At 33.2% G+C, this 19,363-nt stretch overlaps 1 protein-coding gene across 4 annotated transcripts in view; it reads left to right on the forward strand.

The window, feature by feature from the left end:
- Nucleotides 1-19,363, forward strand: part of LOC115879810 (protein dead ringer) — a 433,611-nt gene that overhangs the window by 147,557 nt on the left and 266,691 nt on the right. For 2 of the 4 annotated variants that reach the window (XM_030896811.1, XM_030896813.1), the window contains exons 2-3: nt 12,077-12,271; nt 17,766-18,002. In XM_030896811.1, the coding sequence (XP_030752671.1) occupies nt 12,077-12,271; nt 17,766-18,002 (432 nt within the window). The remainder of the gene's footprint in view (nt 1-12,076; nt 12,272-17,765; nt 18,003-19,363) is intronic. The other 2 variants (XM_030896812.1, XM_030896814.1) reach the window with 2 other exon arrangements.

Raw genomic sequence — 19,363 nt, forward strand, 5'->3', positions numbered from 1 at the left:
TTTCATGAAACCATTCCTTACATTAAAACTAAAAGAGTTTCGGACTCCATTGTCTTTATTTATTTTGCTTATACAACGTTTCGTTTGGTTTGGTTTGTTTGGTTAGGTTTGATGATGATACCATGATAAATAAAGACAATGGAAGTCCGAAACTCTTTTAGTTTTAATACTGAATCATTGTCTACCACATTCAAAGTAACTCCTTACATTTTATACACTGTAACCAATCTTCTTTTTTCGGGTGTTGTAGCTTTCTCCACAACCTACACGTTTGGTTCATCCACTTCAGAAAAGATCACTATCTTCCTCGTATTGGACTTCCATATCCTCCTCATCTTCAAGTAAACAATATATGGCCATCCCTTCCTGCTATTTTGTGGCCATCTCTCCCAAAATGCTAGGAAGAGATGGCTCAGATGGCCAACGGGAAAAACAGAACTAACCGCATATTTTTAACTGTTTCTGATGGTTAAGATTATCTAATACACATTGTACTAGACAATACGTTCACAGTACACTGTAAAAAATCAGCCTGAGTGAACACATATTTCTCAGGGAGTGAATTTTTTGAGTGAAATAATTGAGTACATTTTTATCTAAAATAGAGTAAATTCATCATTTTACTCTAATATGATCTCTATTTAATCAATAGCTATTGAATAAGCTCATGTTCGAGTTATAACCCCTATCTTTGAGTAATGGAATAGAAAAATTCACTTAAAAACTCATGTTATAGTTTTACACAATAAAAATTTGAGTGAAATCACCCAGTTTAGAGTATTTTCGCTCATTACTAATCATACGTCATACGCGCTTCTTCGATACCGATAAGCTATTTCCCTGTTCCTCAGTTTTTAATTATCTGTTCGAGTCGTAGGTTGTCTTGTTCCTTCGAAGGTGCCCAGGTTACAAGTCCATAGTGTATGTGTGTGTGATGTAAAGTGTGACAGTGGCCGCGTGGCGTGGTGAAGCGAATACGAACTCATAACTCCTAAATATGTTTTATGTTAAGAACATTTTTTTTCACATCGCAGAAATCCGCCTAACATATATTCAAATTCGACTGCGTCTACTGATTGCCGCAATGCTCGGATGTTTCCTGGACTAATTAGCGTAGCGAAAATCTAGGTACTTTCCCTCAATCTGGAACTGGGAACTGGAACATTTGGCAGAATAACATTTTTTTTTAATTTTCAGGAGGAAAAGTATCTGGATTTTCCGGAGGATTTTCGTTATTAAAAGTTAGTTTAGAAATTAGAAATATTCGAGAATGTTGGTAGCCGAGCTGACGAATGCTCTTAATAAAGCGGATTTTTGCGATGTGATGCAACTTTTCTAGACATCTAGCTTAAAAAGTTCCTGTATTTTTTCCAAAAAGAGTTGAAAACTTTTTAAAATGTTTTTGATATTATAATAATAGTGTTATATTTGGTTTTATTTGTTTTTTTGTCAAATAAAAATGACAAATAAAAATATTTTTGAAGGTTCTACAGTTTTTTATTTGGTTTGTTAAAAAAAACGAAATATTCTAAATGATTTTTTTAAAAGCTATGTAAGCTAACTTGTTATTTTATTACAAGTGACCAGATGCCTCCCAAAAGTGAATTTTAGGAAATGGACATGTTCGAGACCATGTCCTAAACTGAAACTTACCTTTGAAAGGCACCTGCCCACCTGTTATAAAATAACAAGTTAGCTTACATATAGCTTTTAAAAAAATAATTTAGAATATATTTCTCAATACTGAGTGAAATTAATACTCAGATATGAGTACTAATCGAGTTAAGTGTAACACAAATTTGAGTAAAAGTCACTCAATAAAAGGTGTCTTGAACTCAACACTTAGTGAGTTCACTCATTTTAAAGTGAATAAATTATCAAAATCGATCAAAATCCTACTCAAGGTAAACAATAATGAGTAAAAAAGGAGTCTTTCGTCTAATCTCGATTGAGTGAAAACACTCAGTGCTTTTCACTCTGAGAATTGAAGATTCACTCGGTTCTGTAGAGTGGAAATTTCACTCAATCGGGTGTGGACAGAAATTGAGAAAGTATTGAGTGAAATCTGAGTGAAATTTCACTCATTTGTTTTTACAGTGTAGAATGTAAGACAAACCTATTGTATAATTTTATAAGGAAGAGAAAATGTTTTTTTGGTGTTTTTATATCACATTTATATAAGCTATAATACAGTGACTGTGCTTATACAATAATGCTCTTTATAGTTGACGTTGACGTCAGGCAGCTCCATCGGAAAACGCGTTTTTTGAGTATTAGCCGTTGGTCATCTCTCCCGGCTGACCATTTCACCCTACTTTACTCTATTCTTCTCGAAATTTTGATATTATGAATTAGGTCAGAATAAAGAGAATGACAAATCAAAACAACATTTCTAGTTCTCTGCATTAAATGTCAAATCCCAACTCTTGCCAAATGTAAAAATGACAATGCTATAGTACATATGTTAAAGGAATTCATCATCATCATTTTCAGCTTATTCAACCATTTCCAATTATGGTGTAGCCTCACTCACATATCTAGATAATTCTAAATATTGCCAATTGTTGACTATGTGGGCCCAAGCTCTTGTCTTCATTCTCTTGTCCTGCCCATAGCCACTTCAGGGATTTGATACTGTGGATGCTGTATTACTACTACACACATTACATACTATTACCTGAATCTTTTGTCGCATCCACTCTATTTTTTGCCGGCTTTCTTGGTTATTTCCAGCACATTTCGTTCCATTGAGCGTTGTGCGACCAGTTTTACACTCAGACAGTTTCTTTATAATGTCCGTTTTAAGTGTCTAGGTTTTGCATGCATAGGTCATGACTGGTAGTACACATTGGTCGAATGTTTTTTTTTTATTTAGATAAAGTGGCATTCTAGATTTAAACATGATTAAGATTCTAGCTGTGTATTAGTTGCCCCAAATATATATTCTTCGTTAAAATGATTATCTGATAATATAAAGAACGGTATACTTAATTTAGTAAAATAATAAAAAAATATTTGTATTATATTTAATAGCTTTACTGCATCTGCATTGGCCTGTTGTGGCTCAATTACACAAAATTATGTCGGTGTTTGAATCATATGTTGCTAATGTGATCATTTAAGTACTTAATTAACAATTTCATTAAAGGTTTTGGAAAAATTACTCGAATATGCATGCCATGGTAAAACGTATCTATATATTTCGTTATTATTTGGACAGGTTTTCAAATGACATTTCATTTTGATATTTAGTTCTATTTCTATATTATGAACCATATTTACTATAAATTTTTGCAAAATATATTTAGATTCAGCCTTGTGCTAAATGAGAATAGATATACATATTTTATAGTACCTAATATTTTAATGTTTATTGTGACATATTTTACGCATTTTGTGGAAAACTGAAGGATTTAGCGTATTATATTATAAATATATCAAATAGTGGGCTCTCCCACAAACTTATTGTTATCAATGTCATAGTAACTTTGAAAAATACTTATACTACAACTACTTAATCTGTTGTTTGAGATCATATAATTATTAAAAAATAACATTTTGTTCAATTGTTCTATTTTATAATTTAACATTTTTTACTACAATTTTCCTTGGTTTTTATTGGTGACCAAGAAAGATCGTAAAAGAATAGAGTGCAAAAGAACCTGGGTCGATAATAGATGCCATCCATATAGTATAAAATCATGGGCAGGACACCTGGCAAGAAGGACGGCTGGCAGGAAGGATGGACCACATAAATTACAGCATGGTACCCACGAGGAATTAAAAGATCTAGAGGAAGACCAAACCTGAGATCTTCTTCTTCTAGTGCAGATCCATTAATGGATGTTTGCGATAACATTTTCCATTGCTTCTCTGTTCCGGGCGGTGTGTATTAGCGACTGAACATCGAGTAGCCCTGTCCACTGTCTAATATTCCTCAGCCAAGACATTTTCTTCCTTCCGATACCCCTCCGGCCTTCGATCTTACCTTCTATCAACAAATGCAAGAATTGATATTTGGGGTTTCGCATTATGTGCCTCAGGTATGCGGTCTTTTCCTTTTTAATCAATTCAAGTAATTCACGCTCTTTGTCAACGCGTCTGAGAACTTCCTCATTTGTCAATCTAGCCGTCCAAGGTACCTTCAGGATTCTGCGATATAGCCACATCTCAAAAGCCTCAAATTTGTTGATGGTAGCTGCTTTCAATGTCCAACCTTCCATACTATAAAGGAGCACCGACCACACATAACACTTTACGAATCTTAATCTAAGGCTAAGGTCAAAATCAGAACAAACAAGTACTTTTCGAAACCTCAAGAATTAAATCAAACCGAAAACCTGAGATGGGACTATGATATTAGGAAATTAGCAGGGATAACTTAGGCCCGCATGGCCAACCATAGACAACAATGGGCCTAACTACAAAGAGGGTACCTAAACATATGAGGAAGGCTACACCATAATTGGAAATAACTGAATAAGCTGAAAATGATGACTAAAATTTTTACTTTAATTCAAATTAATACGGAATAATTTAGTAATACTAAAATATCTCATTTTTTAATACCTTTTCAATCCATATTTCCTTTTATGTACGGAATAATACAACTTTGGTCGATATTTCTAAACAATAAATCACTCTGGTTCAGGTATAACAAAGACCTCATTATTTAGATCATTTATTTGCAATAAATAGACGAAAATATACCACCTAATAAAGAAATAATTATCGAGGCAATGGAATATTTTACAAAGTATAAGGAATATTTTTCTTATAGGTACTATGATTTTAATATGATTTATTAAAAGTACACTAGCACGGAAATTTTTCCAAATATATGGAGTTGTCTAATATCAAACTTTCTCCGATATTAATGAAATCATCAAAATGAAATCATGAGTCAACAATATTTTTAGATTGTAACAAAAAAATTGGCACCGGGAGGTACGTATAGCCGCCCATACTAAAATATGTTAATATCTCAAAAACTGCGACTTTGACTGATTTTGATGTTATTACAAATTTTCTTGCAAATATTATTCCTAATCTTAATTTGAAAACCGCGTTTCGCTAGCTACTGTAATTTTGGAGTTACGATTTTTAAAAATTTTTAACCCCCTCCCATACCCCCTTACCAACCCCCACCCCACCAAAAACTAATGACCAGCTTCTCGCGTGCCACAGTATTTTTGTGCCAAATTTGGTTAAAATCGGTTCAGCAGTTTTTGAGTTATCGTGTTTCATATAGGTCATTTATGACCGAAATAACTCATTTTGAGTGAAATTAAAAAAACTTTTTTTTTGCCGATCCTAAATAGCCTACCATACCTATTCGTATGGTCGGCTAAAAATAATTATCCCCAAATTGCCCAACGCGAGGATATGTGAGAATGACAGTTATTGTCTGTCATCTCAAGTTAGAAGTAAGTTGTATTTTCTGTCATTTTGCGGATGACATCTGTCAAATCTCCCCTGATTCGTTGTGGATGAATGTGTAAGTATCGAGGAATAGAAAATTAGAAATTCAATTTTTATTTTCAATATTTTATCTTTCCTGTCTTTATTTCTACAAGAGGAATGTGGTGATTAGAAGTGATGTTAATGAAGTTTGTCTCCATTGTTCCCTGTCTTGTACTTTATGTACTAGCGATATTCTATAGTTGTACATAACTCCTGAATTTTCTATCGGGAAGCAAGTCTACAGTCGGAGGAACTACGCTCCCATCCTATAAAGAACCTGCACAAGCTGGTGCAGGGTACAGCGTTAAGAGACTGAGAACGGATAATGTTTTAGACATAGGAGAGCCCCATAATATTGTGAAAAAAATCCTAAATTAGAAAACCAAAGATTTTGATCATCCTCATCATCATTTTCAGCTTATTCAACCATTTCAAATTGTGGTGTAGCCTCTTTCACATATCTAGATACTCCCTTTGTTGTTGGGCCCATTGTTGTCTATTGTTGGCTATGCGGGCACAAGTTATCCCTGCTAATTTCCTAATATCATGGTTCCATCTCAGGTTTGGTCTTTCTCTAGGTCTCTTAATTCCTCGTGGGTACCATGCTGTAATTTTTGTGGTTCATCTGTTGTCCGTCCTTCTTGCTAGGTGTCTTGCCCATTGCCATGCACTTGATTACCTGGGTCTTTTCTCGTATCCACCCTAATCTTTTACAGTCTTTTTTTGGTTATTCCCAGCATATTTAGTTCAATTGAGTGTTGTGCGACCTGCAGTTTCCTTATAATATCCATTTTAAGCGTAAGTCTCGCATACATAGGTCATGACTAGTACACATTAGTCGAATGTTTTCTTCTTTAGATAAAGTGGCATTCTAGATTTAAATATGATTGAGTTTCTTCCATAAGTACTCCTTACATGCTAGCGTAATTCTTCTGTTGATTTCTGGTAGTAGAGATCCCGAGCTGTGCATTTTTTTTCAATAAAAGGGGCCGTCCTCTGCCGGAATCACTGCAACTTGGAAGGCCTATTGTGTTTGTCCCCTTTCTATATCTGCACCCATTCTCCTATCCCTGTACCCTGCACTAGCTTATGTAGGTCCTTGATAGGATGGGAGCATAGTTCCTCCGGTTCTAGCCTAGCTTTTCCAAATAAAAAGTGTCGCTTGCGATCCAGAGCCTCGCAATGACATATTATGTGCTCCGCTGTTTCAGGATCTTTATCGCAGAGTCTGCAGCAAAGACTTCCTTGATACAGGTTGAGCTTGTTCAGGTAACACTTGACAGCCATGTGTCCTGTCAAGAGGCCTGTTGTAATCCGCACTTTATTCCTACTAAGCATTAGCAGTTCTTTTGCGGTTTTAGGGCTAGGTCATTGGATAAAAGCCTTGCTGTGCCTGTGCCCCTGTCTGTTTCTCCAATTGACATTCTGCTTTTCCCTGATCCAGAGTTTTAGTGCACTACGGGCCATACATTTGGGTATTCCCAGTACTGGCTCTGAACCAAGATAGGATGCCGATGATCCTTACCTAGCTAGCTCATCGGCTTTTTCGTTGCCTTGGATGCCGCTGTGGCTCGGCACCCAGAATAATTTAATTCAGCTGTGTATTAGTTGTCCCAAATATATATATTCTTCTACTATTGCCAGTGTTGTTTTATATATCTAAAAAAAAATCTGTCTACTAGTTCGTTGTACATTACTTTAACCTTTTCTAAATTTATTTTAAAACCTACTTTATTTCTGGCTGTATTTAGTTCACTAATTTATGCTTGTAGTTCTTCAGGGCAAAAAAATTGATATTTGAATCAAAAAAATTATTAAAAAATTAAAATTTGGAACATAATTACCCATTGAATATTTGGACAACCCAGTAGAATAATACACGCACTACTAGAACAGATTTCTAACCAACTGAACAATTTTTAACCACCGAGAATGCATCTTGAACCAATCTGAGTACGATACAGGCATTTGTTCGGAAAGCGTCAGGTCCTAAATACATATTTGCCCAAGTAGGTCATGACAACAGGTCGGGATCCGAGGAATTAATAATTATTGACTGAGTAAAGTCAAACAGAACTTAATTAAAAAGGGTTTCAGGGTCTGTTTCTCGCTTTTTAAATATAGGTTTTAACATTTTTCTGCTGCTATACAGGGTGTCCCAGAGTGTGTGCATTTTAAGAGGTGGTAGATCTGGCCAAAAGAAACATTATTTTCTCTTTACCATTTCTAAAATAAATTAATAATAACCGAGTTATTTAACTTTGAAATTAAAAAAAAATAATGGCAACATTTTAAGAGCCGCCGGCAGCAATCGATAATCAGCTCTAAATACCAAGCAATTACCCGGATCTTAGCTTGTTAGACGCCCAGTGTTGTCACATCGACTAAAAAGATTTAAAAACGACTTGGAAAATTCAGAATTGGATAACCTTAAATTCACCAGCTAAACAGATCAGCTGATTTACATCCAATGCATTGAGAAGTTATACTGGAACCAAACAGCACAAATAAAATTGTCCGATACCATGTCCAATCCCATACAAGTTAGAAGGGGGGTGCGACAGGGTTGCGTGCTATCTCCACTCCTATTTAATTTATACTCAGAAGCTATTTTCCAAGAGGTTCTGGAGGACGTGGAAATGGGAGTCAAAGTTAATGGAGTGTGTATTAATAATATCCGCTATGCCGACGATACGGTCTTAATTGCAGACAATATACACGATCTACAACAACTGGTCAACAAGGTAGGAGAACAGAGCAAAGCAATGGGTTTAAACATCAACATCAAGAAAACCAAATTTATATGATAATATCCAGAAACCCAGATGTTTTTATAAACTCCATCTTAACATTTAACTCAAGGCCTATAGAAAGGTAGATAAATTTAAATACTTGGGCATCTGGCTATCCGAAGATTGGACATCAGACAACGAAATTAAATGTCGCGTCGAACAAGATCGATTATTCTTGAGGTTTCGACGGTTTACGGTTTTGCAGATATTCGCGGTTTTATATTTCATATGGCATATTCCACAGTAAATTTTTATCAAAGGTACCCAATGATTTTTCTCTCGTATTTTACCGTTGAAAGAGCCATATCAAATAATACTGCGTGTATCTGCGAAACCATTAAAAATTTTGAAATACTCTAAAAACAAAAACAAATATTTTTTTAACTCTTTATCTAATAAGAAAATAATATACAGTGTGTTCCATTAAAAAAAAATAAAGAAAAATTATTTTATATTTTAGAAAGTCTGGCGTAGAATTTTGAACATCCTGTACGATTTACGATTACCATATTTATAGCAAAGTAAGTACAGACCATCTAAAGTAAATACCTAATATAGTTTTAATTTCAGAACAGTTATTGTATTTTTAATATTTTTTTTAAGAAAGGCTAAAAAATATATATTTTTTTGATTTATTTATTAATATCTCTGAAACTATAGAAACATACTCATATCTTAGTATCATGTAAAGTGATCTGAAAGGAAGCCAAAAATGCAATAATATACAGGGTGTTCCATTTAAAAAAAAATCATCCCGATCCACTCACACTTTTTTGAGCCACTCAATAGAAGTTAAAATATTTTCCTGAAATACATCCTGGTATATACCTACTTTAGGTTTGCGCTTAAACAAAATCCCAAGTTTTTTATTCTAGGAGCTACAGATGCCCGACGCATTATTGCCGGATTTTTATCCAGCAATGAAGTTTGGTTCACTATTCCTTTACACCCTGTATACACTATGAAAACCTGAAATACTTTTGTATTATTCATACTGCTGACAGATATAATATATTGGTATTAAATTTTATTTTCGTGTTACAACAATAGTTATTATAAATCTATGTAGATTTAAAAATGACTCCAGCCTTGTACGAAATGAGACAGATTTACTGCCCGGGTATATTTTATTGTAATATTATGTTTATTGTGACATATTTAATGGATTATTTTTTGAAAGTTGGAAAATTTAAAGTACCTAATCATGAATCCTTGAAATTATAAATATTTTATGAATAATTTCATGATCTTCCATTTTCTTGTTAATGACAAACAATGGTTTGACTTATTCCCCCACTCCCCTTTACCTAGTTCCTAAATAGATATCTGTTGACTAATCGTTTCATTAAATACAAGTGCTAAGTACCATATGATCGAAAAAAAATCGGCGTCAGACTTGTTTGGAAAATGCAGTCATTCTATATATTCTATATATGTAAAATTCTATGGCGAATGCTATTAGTCGTGACTACCAGGGCAACTTGACGTCGTTTTTTCAGAGTGCATACAGTATGAAAAAACATATATGACATGTCATGTCATATATGAATATATGACATGGCTCCCAATGTCTTTACTTATTTTAATTTGGTCTTTTGGTCTTGCACCAAAAAGCAAGACCAACTTAGAAATTTTATGTAAGTAAAAAATAAAAAAAACAATTAAAATTCAAAATTCTTTTAGCATCAAAACTGAATCATTGTCTACCACATTCAAATAAGTATTTTGACAAAAAAGATGTTCAGGATAACGAAGAAAATATTTGAAAACCATTGGAACCTATTACACATCTAGATGCTCTATACTTTTATCTTCTAAAAGCAATATTACTTCTGTTAATTCCGCTACACATTCTGTAGCTCTGTATTATAGTTTTGTGTAAGTTTTGAAATTAATGTTCATCAAGTAATGATTACTCCAAGTTGTGTGAGTCTAAACCACTCCAATCTCTTATGTTTTTCAACCAAGAATAATTGCGTCTTCCAAGTCATTCTCTGCCTTCTTCTTATTCCCGTAAGTCATCTTATTCCCTTCAATACATTTCAGGAGCTTTGCTCTACCATTTCGCATGATGTAGCCCATGCAGGTATGCAGTCTTTTGTTTTTTTATATTATTTTTTTTTATATTAACCAAGAAAATGATTCACTTTCTTTGTTAAGTTTTCCAAGAATCTCTTCATTGCGTACGTATTATTTTTAATACGTACGTAGGTATTTTTAATAGTCTTCTATAGATCCACATTTCAAAAACATCTGACCATCTCAAGGTGTTCACTTCAAGCGTCAAGAGAATTGGGTATATAATACATTAACAGTGAACAAAACATAAACACCGTCTACAATCTACCCGAAATGTTTCACAAACTATTTCTGGAAATATTTCGCGAAACATTTCGCTTGTAACATTGCAACATGCTTGTAAATTCAATGCTGTTCTTATGTTGCGGGGAATCTCGGCTGCAAACTCCGAAATAGATCGAAATAAACACACGCTGTGATTAACTATAACAAGTACCTATATAAAATTGCATAATAACATCTACAATTTTATATACTAATTCATTATAATCAAATTAAATACGAAAAATATTCTAATTTTATTCTTGTAGATAACATAAATAGTTTTGTTCTTAAATATCTACTTTACATATTATTAAACGCGTGTTCAAATATTAATCTTGTTGAATATATCAACATAAAACGAAATATAATTAACGAAATATCATCGTAAAAAGAGATATTTTAGAGAAGTCTATGTTAAATATTTCACTGAGATTTGTGAAAAAAAGTTCTTTGTCTCGGGCATAGATACTGCCAAGTTTTGGTAACAGTTCGAAACGAAACGAAATTGAACGAGATAACAGGAAACACCCAAAAAATCTCCCCTCGTCCTTCTCCGCAATGTTACGAGTAGTTTTGAGGCGCTTTTAAGAAACGAAAGTTGGCCGAGGCAAACCGAAATAGGCCAAGACAATTAAGATAAGCCGAAACACGATAATTAAGCGACGAACAGCTGTTTCGTTCAATTCTCCGAATAGTGTATACTGCATATAGACGTAAGTTGATGTTGAATGAGCAGTTACATAACATACATTTATCATTGTATTTAACATTCATCTGACCTGTTCTACGCTCGATCTAACTTCCAAGTCGGGATCCCAGGTATTTAAACATTATACGTATATTTATATGTCCGGTGGTGGAATACTTATCTTAGGAACACTGTAGGGTGACTCTAGTTTTCTTCAATACAAAAACTAAGAGCTTCATGAAAGGAATTCATTTATACCCGGCACATTACAGTCCGCATCGCCTTTCTTCGAAATACGATAGCTCATTCATTGATTAAAAAAGGGAGTGTGGCATTTCTTCATATTAAACCGCCTGATAAGACTTCCTTTATTTGATCGTGTTACAGAACGTAATCGAGACAAGATATAAGGATCCAAGTAAATTGTATGACTGTATAATTTACGCCTTGGCGTGGATATTTAAAACCTTTTAAATTCACTGATTGGATGTGTATATTTTTCGTGACTGTTTTCTTAATTAAAGTATTAAATATTCTTTCCTTCGATCTTTGTATCATGTATACCATATATCCAAAGATATTATATATTTTTGCATATATCCATATTGATTTTAACCATAATATTTTTACAATCTACAAGACAAAGACAAGAGTACTATTAAACTGCAAGGCAAAGACTTGACAATACTATATTTAATATTCAATTTTGACTTACTAATATTATAAAACACGTAAATCATTCTATATACCGAGTGAACTCTTTTAATTGATTCTCTATTTTTTGTTTCAGTCGCACAACGATGAGGAAATGAGCGATGGGGAGCCCCACTCGGGGGGTGACAATGATGACCCCGACAGTTGTGACGAGATGCGACGTCACGGGGGCATGCTCGCCGATCACAACGACGTGCTGGCCAAGCTCAAGATGCAAGTTAGGGAGATCAATGGGAGGGTAAGCAATGGTTTATTCCCCTATTCCATTCAGGTAAAGATAACGATGAAAACTAAGCTAGTTTTCGTAAGCTTAGTTGAATTTATTGAAATATTTTTTATACACACATACATTTATATTGGGACAGCATTAAAATTGTCCGTATTTGTGATGTTATTAATATCTTGACATTACACGAAGTCTTGATTTTAGGTAATCTCATTTTGTTATACTTAGGTATTTTAAATAGTTTTTCTGTTTTCCCTTTTTGTCTTTTCGCTTCTGACGATGATGGGAGAAGACACCAATCCAAACTAAACCTTCTGAAGCGTTAATCATATTTTGTCGGTTGGGCAGATTTTTTCTACTAGTAAAAAATCACTGATAAGCTGGTTTCTGTTTGAATTCAACACATTGGTATTTACAAAATAAAACTATTTTGGAGATTTTTCTTCCAGTGCCAAAAAATACTTTAAATAATGTCTATACCTAAGTTTGTGGCAGATTCATTTCTTCAAAAATGACTTCTATGTATACTAGTGATGGGAACTATCGAATGAATTAGACTATCGAATGGTTACTGAATGAATGATTTCAACTATCGAATGGTTTTATTCGAATAAAATCATTCTTTCATTTGTATACTAAAGCATACGTGACAACCTCGCCGTGCTACTGAATGGTTATCGTTGAGCCACGACTATCGAATGCTTTTGATAAATGAAATTTAGTATCCGTTTGATTTTTGTGTGCGTCAGTGCATTATTAGTTCTTCCAAATTTTTACAACTTCGCCGTATAAATACTGTGCTATTTTTGCGTTTATTAAAATATTTAAAATACTAAAATAGTAGTTTTTTTAATTGACGATTGTGTGCGTGTGCAGGTGGTCAACATTTTTCAGAAAATTTTGTGATTTTCCGTAGCCCGATCTTTCAATTATTTAATTTTATATGATATATGGTCTATTTTTTAATGGAAAATTTTGAGAAGTAGCAATTTTTAAGAGAGATGAGATGAACTTACAATTAATTTTAAAAATAGATATTTGTATTTTAAATGTTTTAATAATATGAATTAGCTGAACTTAATAATCATATTTAAGTAATGTGGTTAAATAAATGGTTATCGAACTCAAACTATGGGGTGAGAAAATTAAATTGAAAGTTTTACACGTGCCAATTTTAAAAAAAAGTTAACGATGTTTGTATTTTGTTTATGCTAATTCTCTTACATGTAGTTTTTTGCGAAGAAATATTTCATTTATTTTTTAAAGTAAATGCCAGTAAAAGTAAATAATATTATTTTTAAATAGTAATATAAAGCACCTAATATAAATAATTTTGATTTCTAATTTTTTATTTATATTTTCCTTCCATTACACTGCATGCTTAGAAAATTAATAAATGTTGATATTTCATGATTTTAAAATTTGTTGTTAATATAACAAATTAGTTCTGTAATTATTATTATTTAAAAAACAACCGTTGCCAAAAAAATTTAGAGTATATATTATTTTTAAATAGGATCTAATATAAATAATTTTGACATTTAATTTGTTGCTTATATTTTGCCACTACTTAAAAAAATGTTTGTATTAAATGATTTTAAATTTTGTCGTTAATAGGTATAACAAATTATTACTGTTAATATTATTTATTGAACCAGTCTTTGCTTAAAAGCATTAAAAATCATTTTCCTACATCCAAAATAACAAGTATTATTGCAGTGTAACAACAGAATATTAATAAAAAAAATGCAAAATATATAGACATACTCTTAGATTAACAATAAAAAGACATACTATCCCCAACTAACTAAAGCCAGACAATAATATTCTTTGCTAATATCAACTAATACCAATATATGGCAACAGCGCCCTTCATAATGTAGTTTTTCTGTAAATACTAGCACCTCAATAAAAAAAATAATGTGTCCTTATCTTTATCTACTCCGCAAAAAATCAAAGATGCCGCCTTCTTTCATAGCATTGCCACCGACCGCTGTCGGGTTTCTGGGAAACAAACCTACGTCGCCGGGCGACAACTAAAATCCAGTTAATATTTTATTATAATCGATCCTGACGAATAAATGAATTTTATAAATGAATGGTTTTTGCTGCCGAATTACTAGAATACAATATTTCAAGGCAGATGAAGCATCTATTCGATAATTTTTATTCGAATAGTTTTCAACGAATGTTTTCTTACTAGCTATCGAATTATTCGAATGAATTGCAACCATCGAATGTTTCGATAGTATTCATTCGATAGTTCCCACTACTAATGTATACCTATTTTTTTTGTTTATTTTGATTAGAATTCTAACGGGAATCAGTTAATTAATACCTGTTAGCTATCAGGCTTTTATTTTCTCAAATTCTTTCCAATGGAAAATCTAAAGATTTCTGAATAAAGCAGGCTATCCAGTTTTTTCCGATTTACCTAACTTGAAAATTCTTTAAATTTAATAAATAAGAATAATAGTGATAATTTATTTCAACCCCTTTAACACTATTTTTTTTATAAAGATAAAAAATACGCAGATAGTGTGTTTTTATAGTAGTATGTAATTTCCATAAAATTGCAATAACCTATATTCTATCCCTTTTCGTTTAAAGATAAAAAATTAATATACATTATTATGATGGTAATTAGGGAAATTAAAACAACTTTCGTTGCTCGTCATCAATGACACCATGCGTCGTCTTATGGAGTTTGCTGGTGGTCGTATTATGATGTGCAACGAAAGATATTTTAATATAAACGTGGTATCGAATCTAAGGTTTTCTGCATTTGTTTTGAAACACACTGTATATTAATGAAGTTCCTATACCAATGGGTTCTTAGAATCAGGGCCGGATCTACCTACGGGCTGTTTGGGCTGCAGACCAGGGCCCCGAGGTTACAAGGGGCCCCCAGGCCCCGCGAAAAACAATAGACCCATAAGTGGGAACTGTTGAATCGTGAAATAAAATTAAAATTCAGGTTAAAAGTTTAAGCCAGACAAGATGGCCTTGCCACTATGATGCTGTCAAAGCCTTAAAAAATAATTATGATGACATTATGAACATTTTCAAATGTTTCAGCGAAAATGAGGTTGAGAAAGTTGATTTCCGGAAAGAGGCACGAAATTTATTCAATAAAATGGCGAAACTCGGGACTGCAATTTTGATTATCTTTTGGGAAGAAGTTTTGGAGAGATTTCATTTAGTTAATAAAAAAATACAGAGCCCTGGTTTAGACATTTGTGAAGGCAACAAGTTAATTGTTTCTTTAAAAGACTTTGTGAGCAACATACGACATCAATCAGATCAAATGTTACAGGAATACGACGAAAAAGCTAAAAAATTAAGTACTAGTGTAATAATAGACTACAATTACATAAACAAGAGACGCATTATCCCAAAATTTTCAGATAAGTCTACAGGTGAATTCTCAGTATACGGAGCAGAAAGATTTAAAGAGACACGTTAAAAGTTGCGTTGAATAAGCTGATTATGGATTTAAATAAAAGGAGACAAGTCTATGAGACATATAGCAAAAAATTCAAATTTTTAATGGATTTGCAAGACAAAAATATCGAAAACATAGATTTGGAAATTGCACGTAACATTTTGAATGAGTGCATTCAATTAAAATCGTACTTACTCCAATCTATGTCTGAGTCTTACACCTCTTGCAGTGACATTTTTATGCTCATGTATGAAAATAAACTTATTAACGTGTTCCCTAACTGCTATACCATTTTAAAGATTTTTTTAACATTGCCAATCACTAGCTGTGAAGCAGAACGCTCCTTCTCCAAGATGTCCTATGTAGAAAATAAATATAGGACAACAATGTCGAACCATCGACTAAATAATTTATCACTTCTTTCCATAAATTGTGATCTCACAAAAGACTTGGAATGTGATGACCAAATAACTGTCAATTTCTGTGACTACAACCTATCAATTTATTTTACTAATTCATAATAAGTAAATAAATAAAATTGTTTTATTGTTTTTTTTATATTCTTATAAAATATCACTATTTCGGTTTCTCTCTCACCCAAAGTTTGCCTGGAAGAGATTGCTACCACAGCAATAAGGTCGCCTTTTGTACAACTAATACTTGCGTAGATTTAAGTAACATTTATGTTACTTAAATCCACATATCACAAATACCGAAGTCTACAGCAGAATAGGCAGAGAAAGAGAATTGCTCAATATAATAAAAATAAGAAAAACATCATACTTAGGGCATATATTGAGAAATGAAAAATACCACGTCTTACAATTGATAGTTAAGGGTAAGATTGAAGGAAAGAGAGGTCTCGGCAGGAAGAAACTATCTTGGTTGAGAAACATCAGAAACTGGACTCACCTAACTTTTGAAGAACTTATAAGGAAAGCCGAGAATCGTGAAGATTTTGCCAATGTGATCGCTAACCTCCACGAAAGAGACGGCACGTAAAGAAGAAGAATAATAATATATCATTATAGAAACAGTTTTTTGATATGTCTATTAGTTGAGTGCTTATGTAGGTCTCTAAGTAGTTTCAGCCCAGGACCCCACAAATTCACGATCCGCCCCTGCTTAGAATATGTAATACATACTTTGAATACAAATGTTAACGGGTGAGCATATCAAAAAAATTGAATGAATAAATAACAAATAATATAACATAAGCTCAGAAAAGCACAACAAATCCGCAAAATTTCAAATCTAATTCAAATTTGTCAATTGAAACGTCAGAACTGTCAAAAATGGGGGTTCATAATGTCCATTCCGCGTCTCTAATGCATGAGTGTTGAGTGTATGAATATGGATAGCACTTATAATCCTTCCTTAATATTTGTATTCAAAGAATATTATCATTTGACTTTTGTTTATATCTCATATTTCCTACGCTGCCTTGGTAATTAGAATTAGTAACCCTATTAGTTGATCTACAGGGCGATTCATGAGGAAATATACTTCAGGACCTAAAAATATACATAAAAATCTATATCAATGAGTGTGTATTTTTTTTAATAAAATCTGTGATAATGTAAATATTGGAGTGAAAATAACGAATTCGAATCTCATCTTAGTATAGCTCTAACCTGTAGGAGGCGCCACTTACAGATTTTTCTACTCTTTCGAAAAATTACAACTTTTTGGTGTTGCTCTGAATTACATTTCTGAGTAATACAGATGCCTGTTAAACCTGTTAAAAGTTGATATGAGCAACTGTTTTCGAGGTAGTAGGCAGTTATTTATTGAAAATAATAAATTTAAACGCATCTTGGCTACAAAAGGTTTAGATTGAAGGGTTAATTCATTTTTTTATTAATTTTTAGAATAAAGATTTAACATTTTCTATCTCAAAAAGGAAAAGCCTTGCGGACAAATACTTATATAAATATTATTTTGTTCATTTTTGGGTCCTGAATACTTACCTAAGTATTGATATTTCCTGATGAATCACCCTGTAGAATTAACTTAATATTCACCAAAATTAACCAACCCTCTAATTTCAACTGATTTATATCAAAATAAACCCTCCTTCTCTCTTCTTTCCAGGACGACTTCGAGAACCAAAGGAACCAGCTCAACTTCCCCTCGTTAAACAATCGCGCCCAGGACGGCATCCCTTTCCCTGTGCCCTTCCCCTTTCCCCACCCGGCCGCTACGTTCCTGCCCCCCATGGCTGCCCCCCAGCCTCAGGCTCCCTCTTCGGGCAGCTCGCATTCGTCGGAGGGCAGCGCCTCCTCGCAGCACACTTGGTCGTTCGAGGAGCAATTCAAACAGGTGCGTCAGGTAAGATCTTACGGTTTCATACGACTGCTACCTTTTAGTTTTTGATTTGTGTTTTTGTTATGTCATATTTGTGTATAGTTGAATTTGATAGTTACTTTATAAGTGTTTTAAGAAGCATTTTATCCAGGCCAGAATATTTAAACGCGACGACGTAGTTTCTTAAGTTAAGTGGATAAAATGCAACTATCGTATTGTATTTACCATAGATTTAGTAAGAACAGATATCACATTGTGCATTTTAACCCGATCAAACAATCGGAAGTTGACTACGTACTGTAAAAACCAACTGAGATAGAGAAGGCGACATTGCCACATCTCAAATTTGCGCCTATCTACTTAGTTTGATTTGCAGAAAAGGTGACTTTAAAACCTTCACCGGATATCAATAAATCTCAATTTCTTAATTAAATTTATAGTTTATTTTTAAAGAAGCATGCGTAATAATATGTTATTAACCAGAGGATATATGCATTACTATTAAAGGACATATTTACTGATTAATGTGCTGAAATGTCTAGAACTATTGGCAACGTCGCTGCTAGTCTTCCAGAATGAAATGAGCCGTCCGTCCCACCACCCCTCGCGACGGCCTTTGATCCGTTACAGCGTACTACGTTTAGCTACGGTGTGTTTGAAGTCGGAATCAAGTCCGAAGTGAATTTTTCAGTGTTTTTCAGTAGTTTTTGTTTTTGTTTAACGTACTTTTGAATCTGCGAATTTTCAATATGGTAGGACAGTGTCAAATGTGTGGAAAAATAAGCTCAAATTACCCGAATTTGTCTTTTCACATGTAGGTATTGTTTCCGCCGTAATCGTACATAGGCGTCCCACGAGGGAGCCTCTCACAATTAAAATAATTTCTAATTATATTTGTTGAATTTTGATCTATTAAAACAAGAACGTAGTAGCCGGTAATTGAATTATAATTCGTCTCAATTACTACCTAACTGTTGTAGATCATAACAAATTTGAATATAAACGTTGCATTTGAAACTTTATTATAAGCGAGAAAAAGTGATATTTTTTTTAAATTGCGTCATATTTTGGTTATTATATACGATTGTACGTATATAATACGAATATTTACAACTGTAAATAAATCTTAGGCTACTAGTTTTATACATACCTATATACAGAGTGACCCAGGCCTCCAAAAAAGCTTTTTACCTATTACGTTTTTGGTTTGTGATTTTTATTTCAATTTTTTACATAAGATCGGGGCCATTGTAAAGCACATTTTCAAAATATTTTTGTCAACATACAGGGTGATTCAAACCGCAATACATATGCTTAATACAGTTCATGAAGATTGGGACATTTAACTAAAATTTGATTGTCTGATGAAGCTACCTAAGTAATGG

The sequence above is a fragment of the Sitophilus oryzae genome, unplaced genomic scaffold (assembly GCF_002938485.1).
Source record: "Sitophilus oryzae breed Bouriz unplaced genomic scaffold, Soryzae_2.0 scaffold_1588_pilon_pilon, whole genome shotgun sequence".
Lineage (NCBI taxonomy): Eukaryota > Metazoa > Arthropoda > Insecta > Coleoptera > Curculionidae > Sitophilus > Sitophilus oryzae.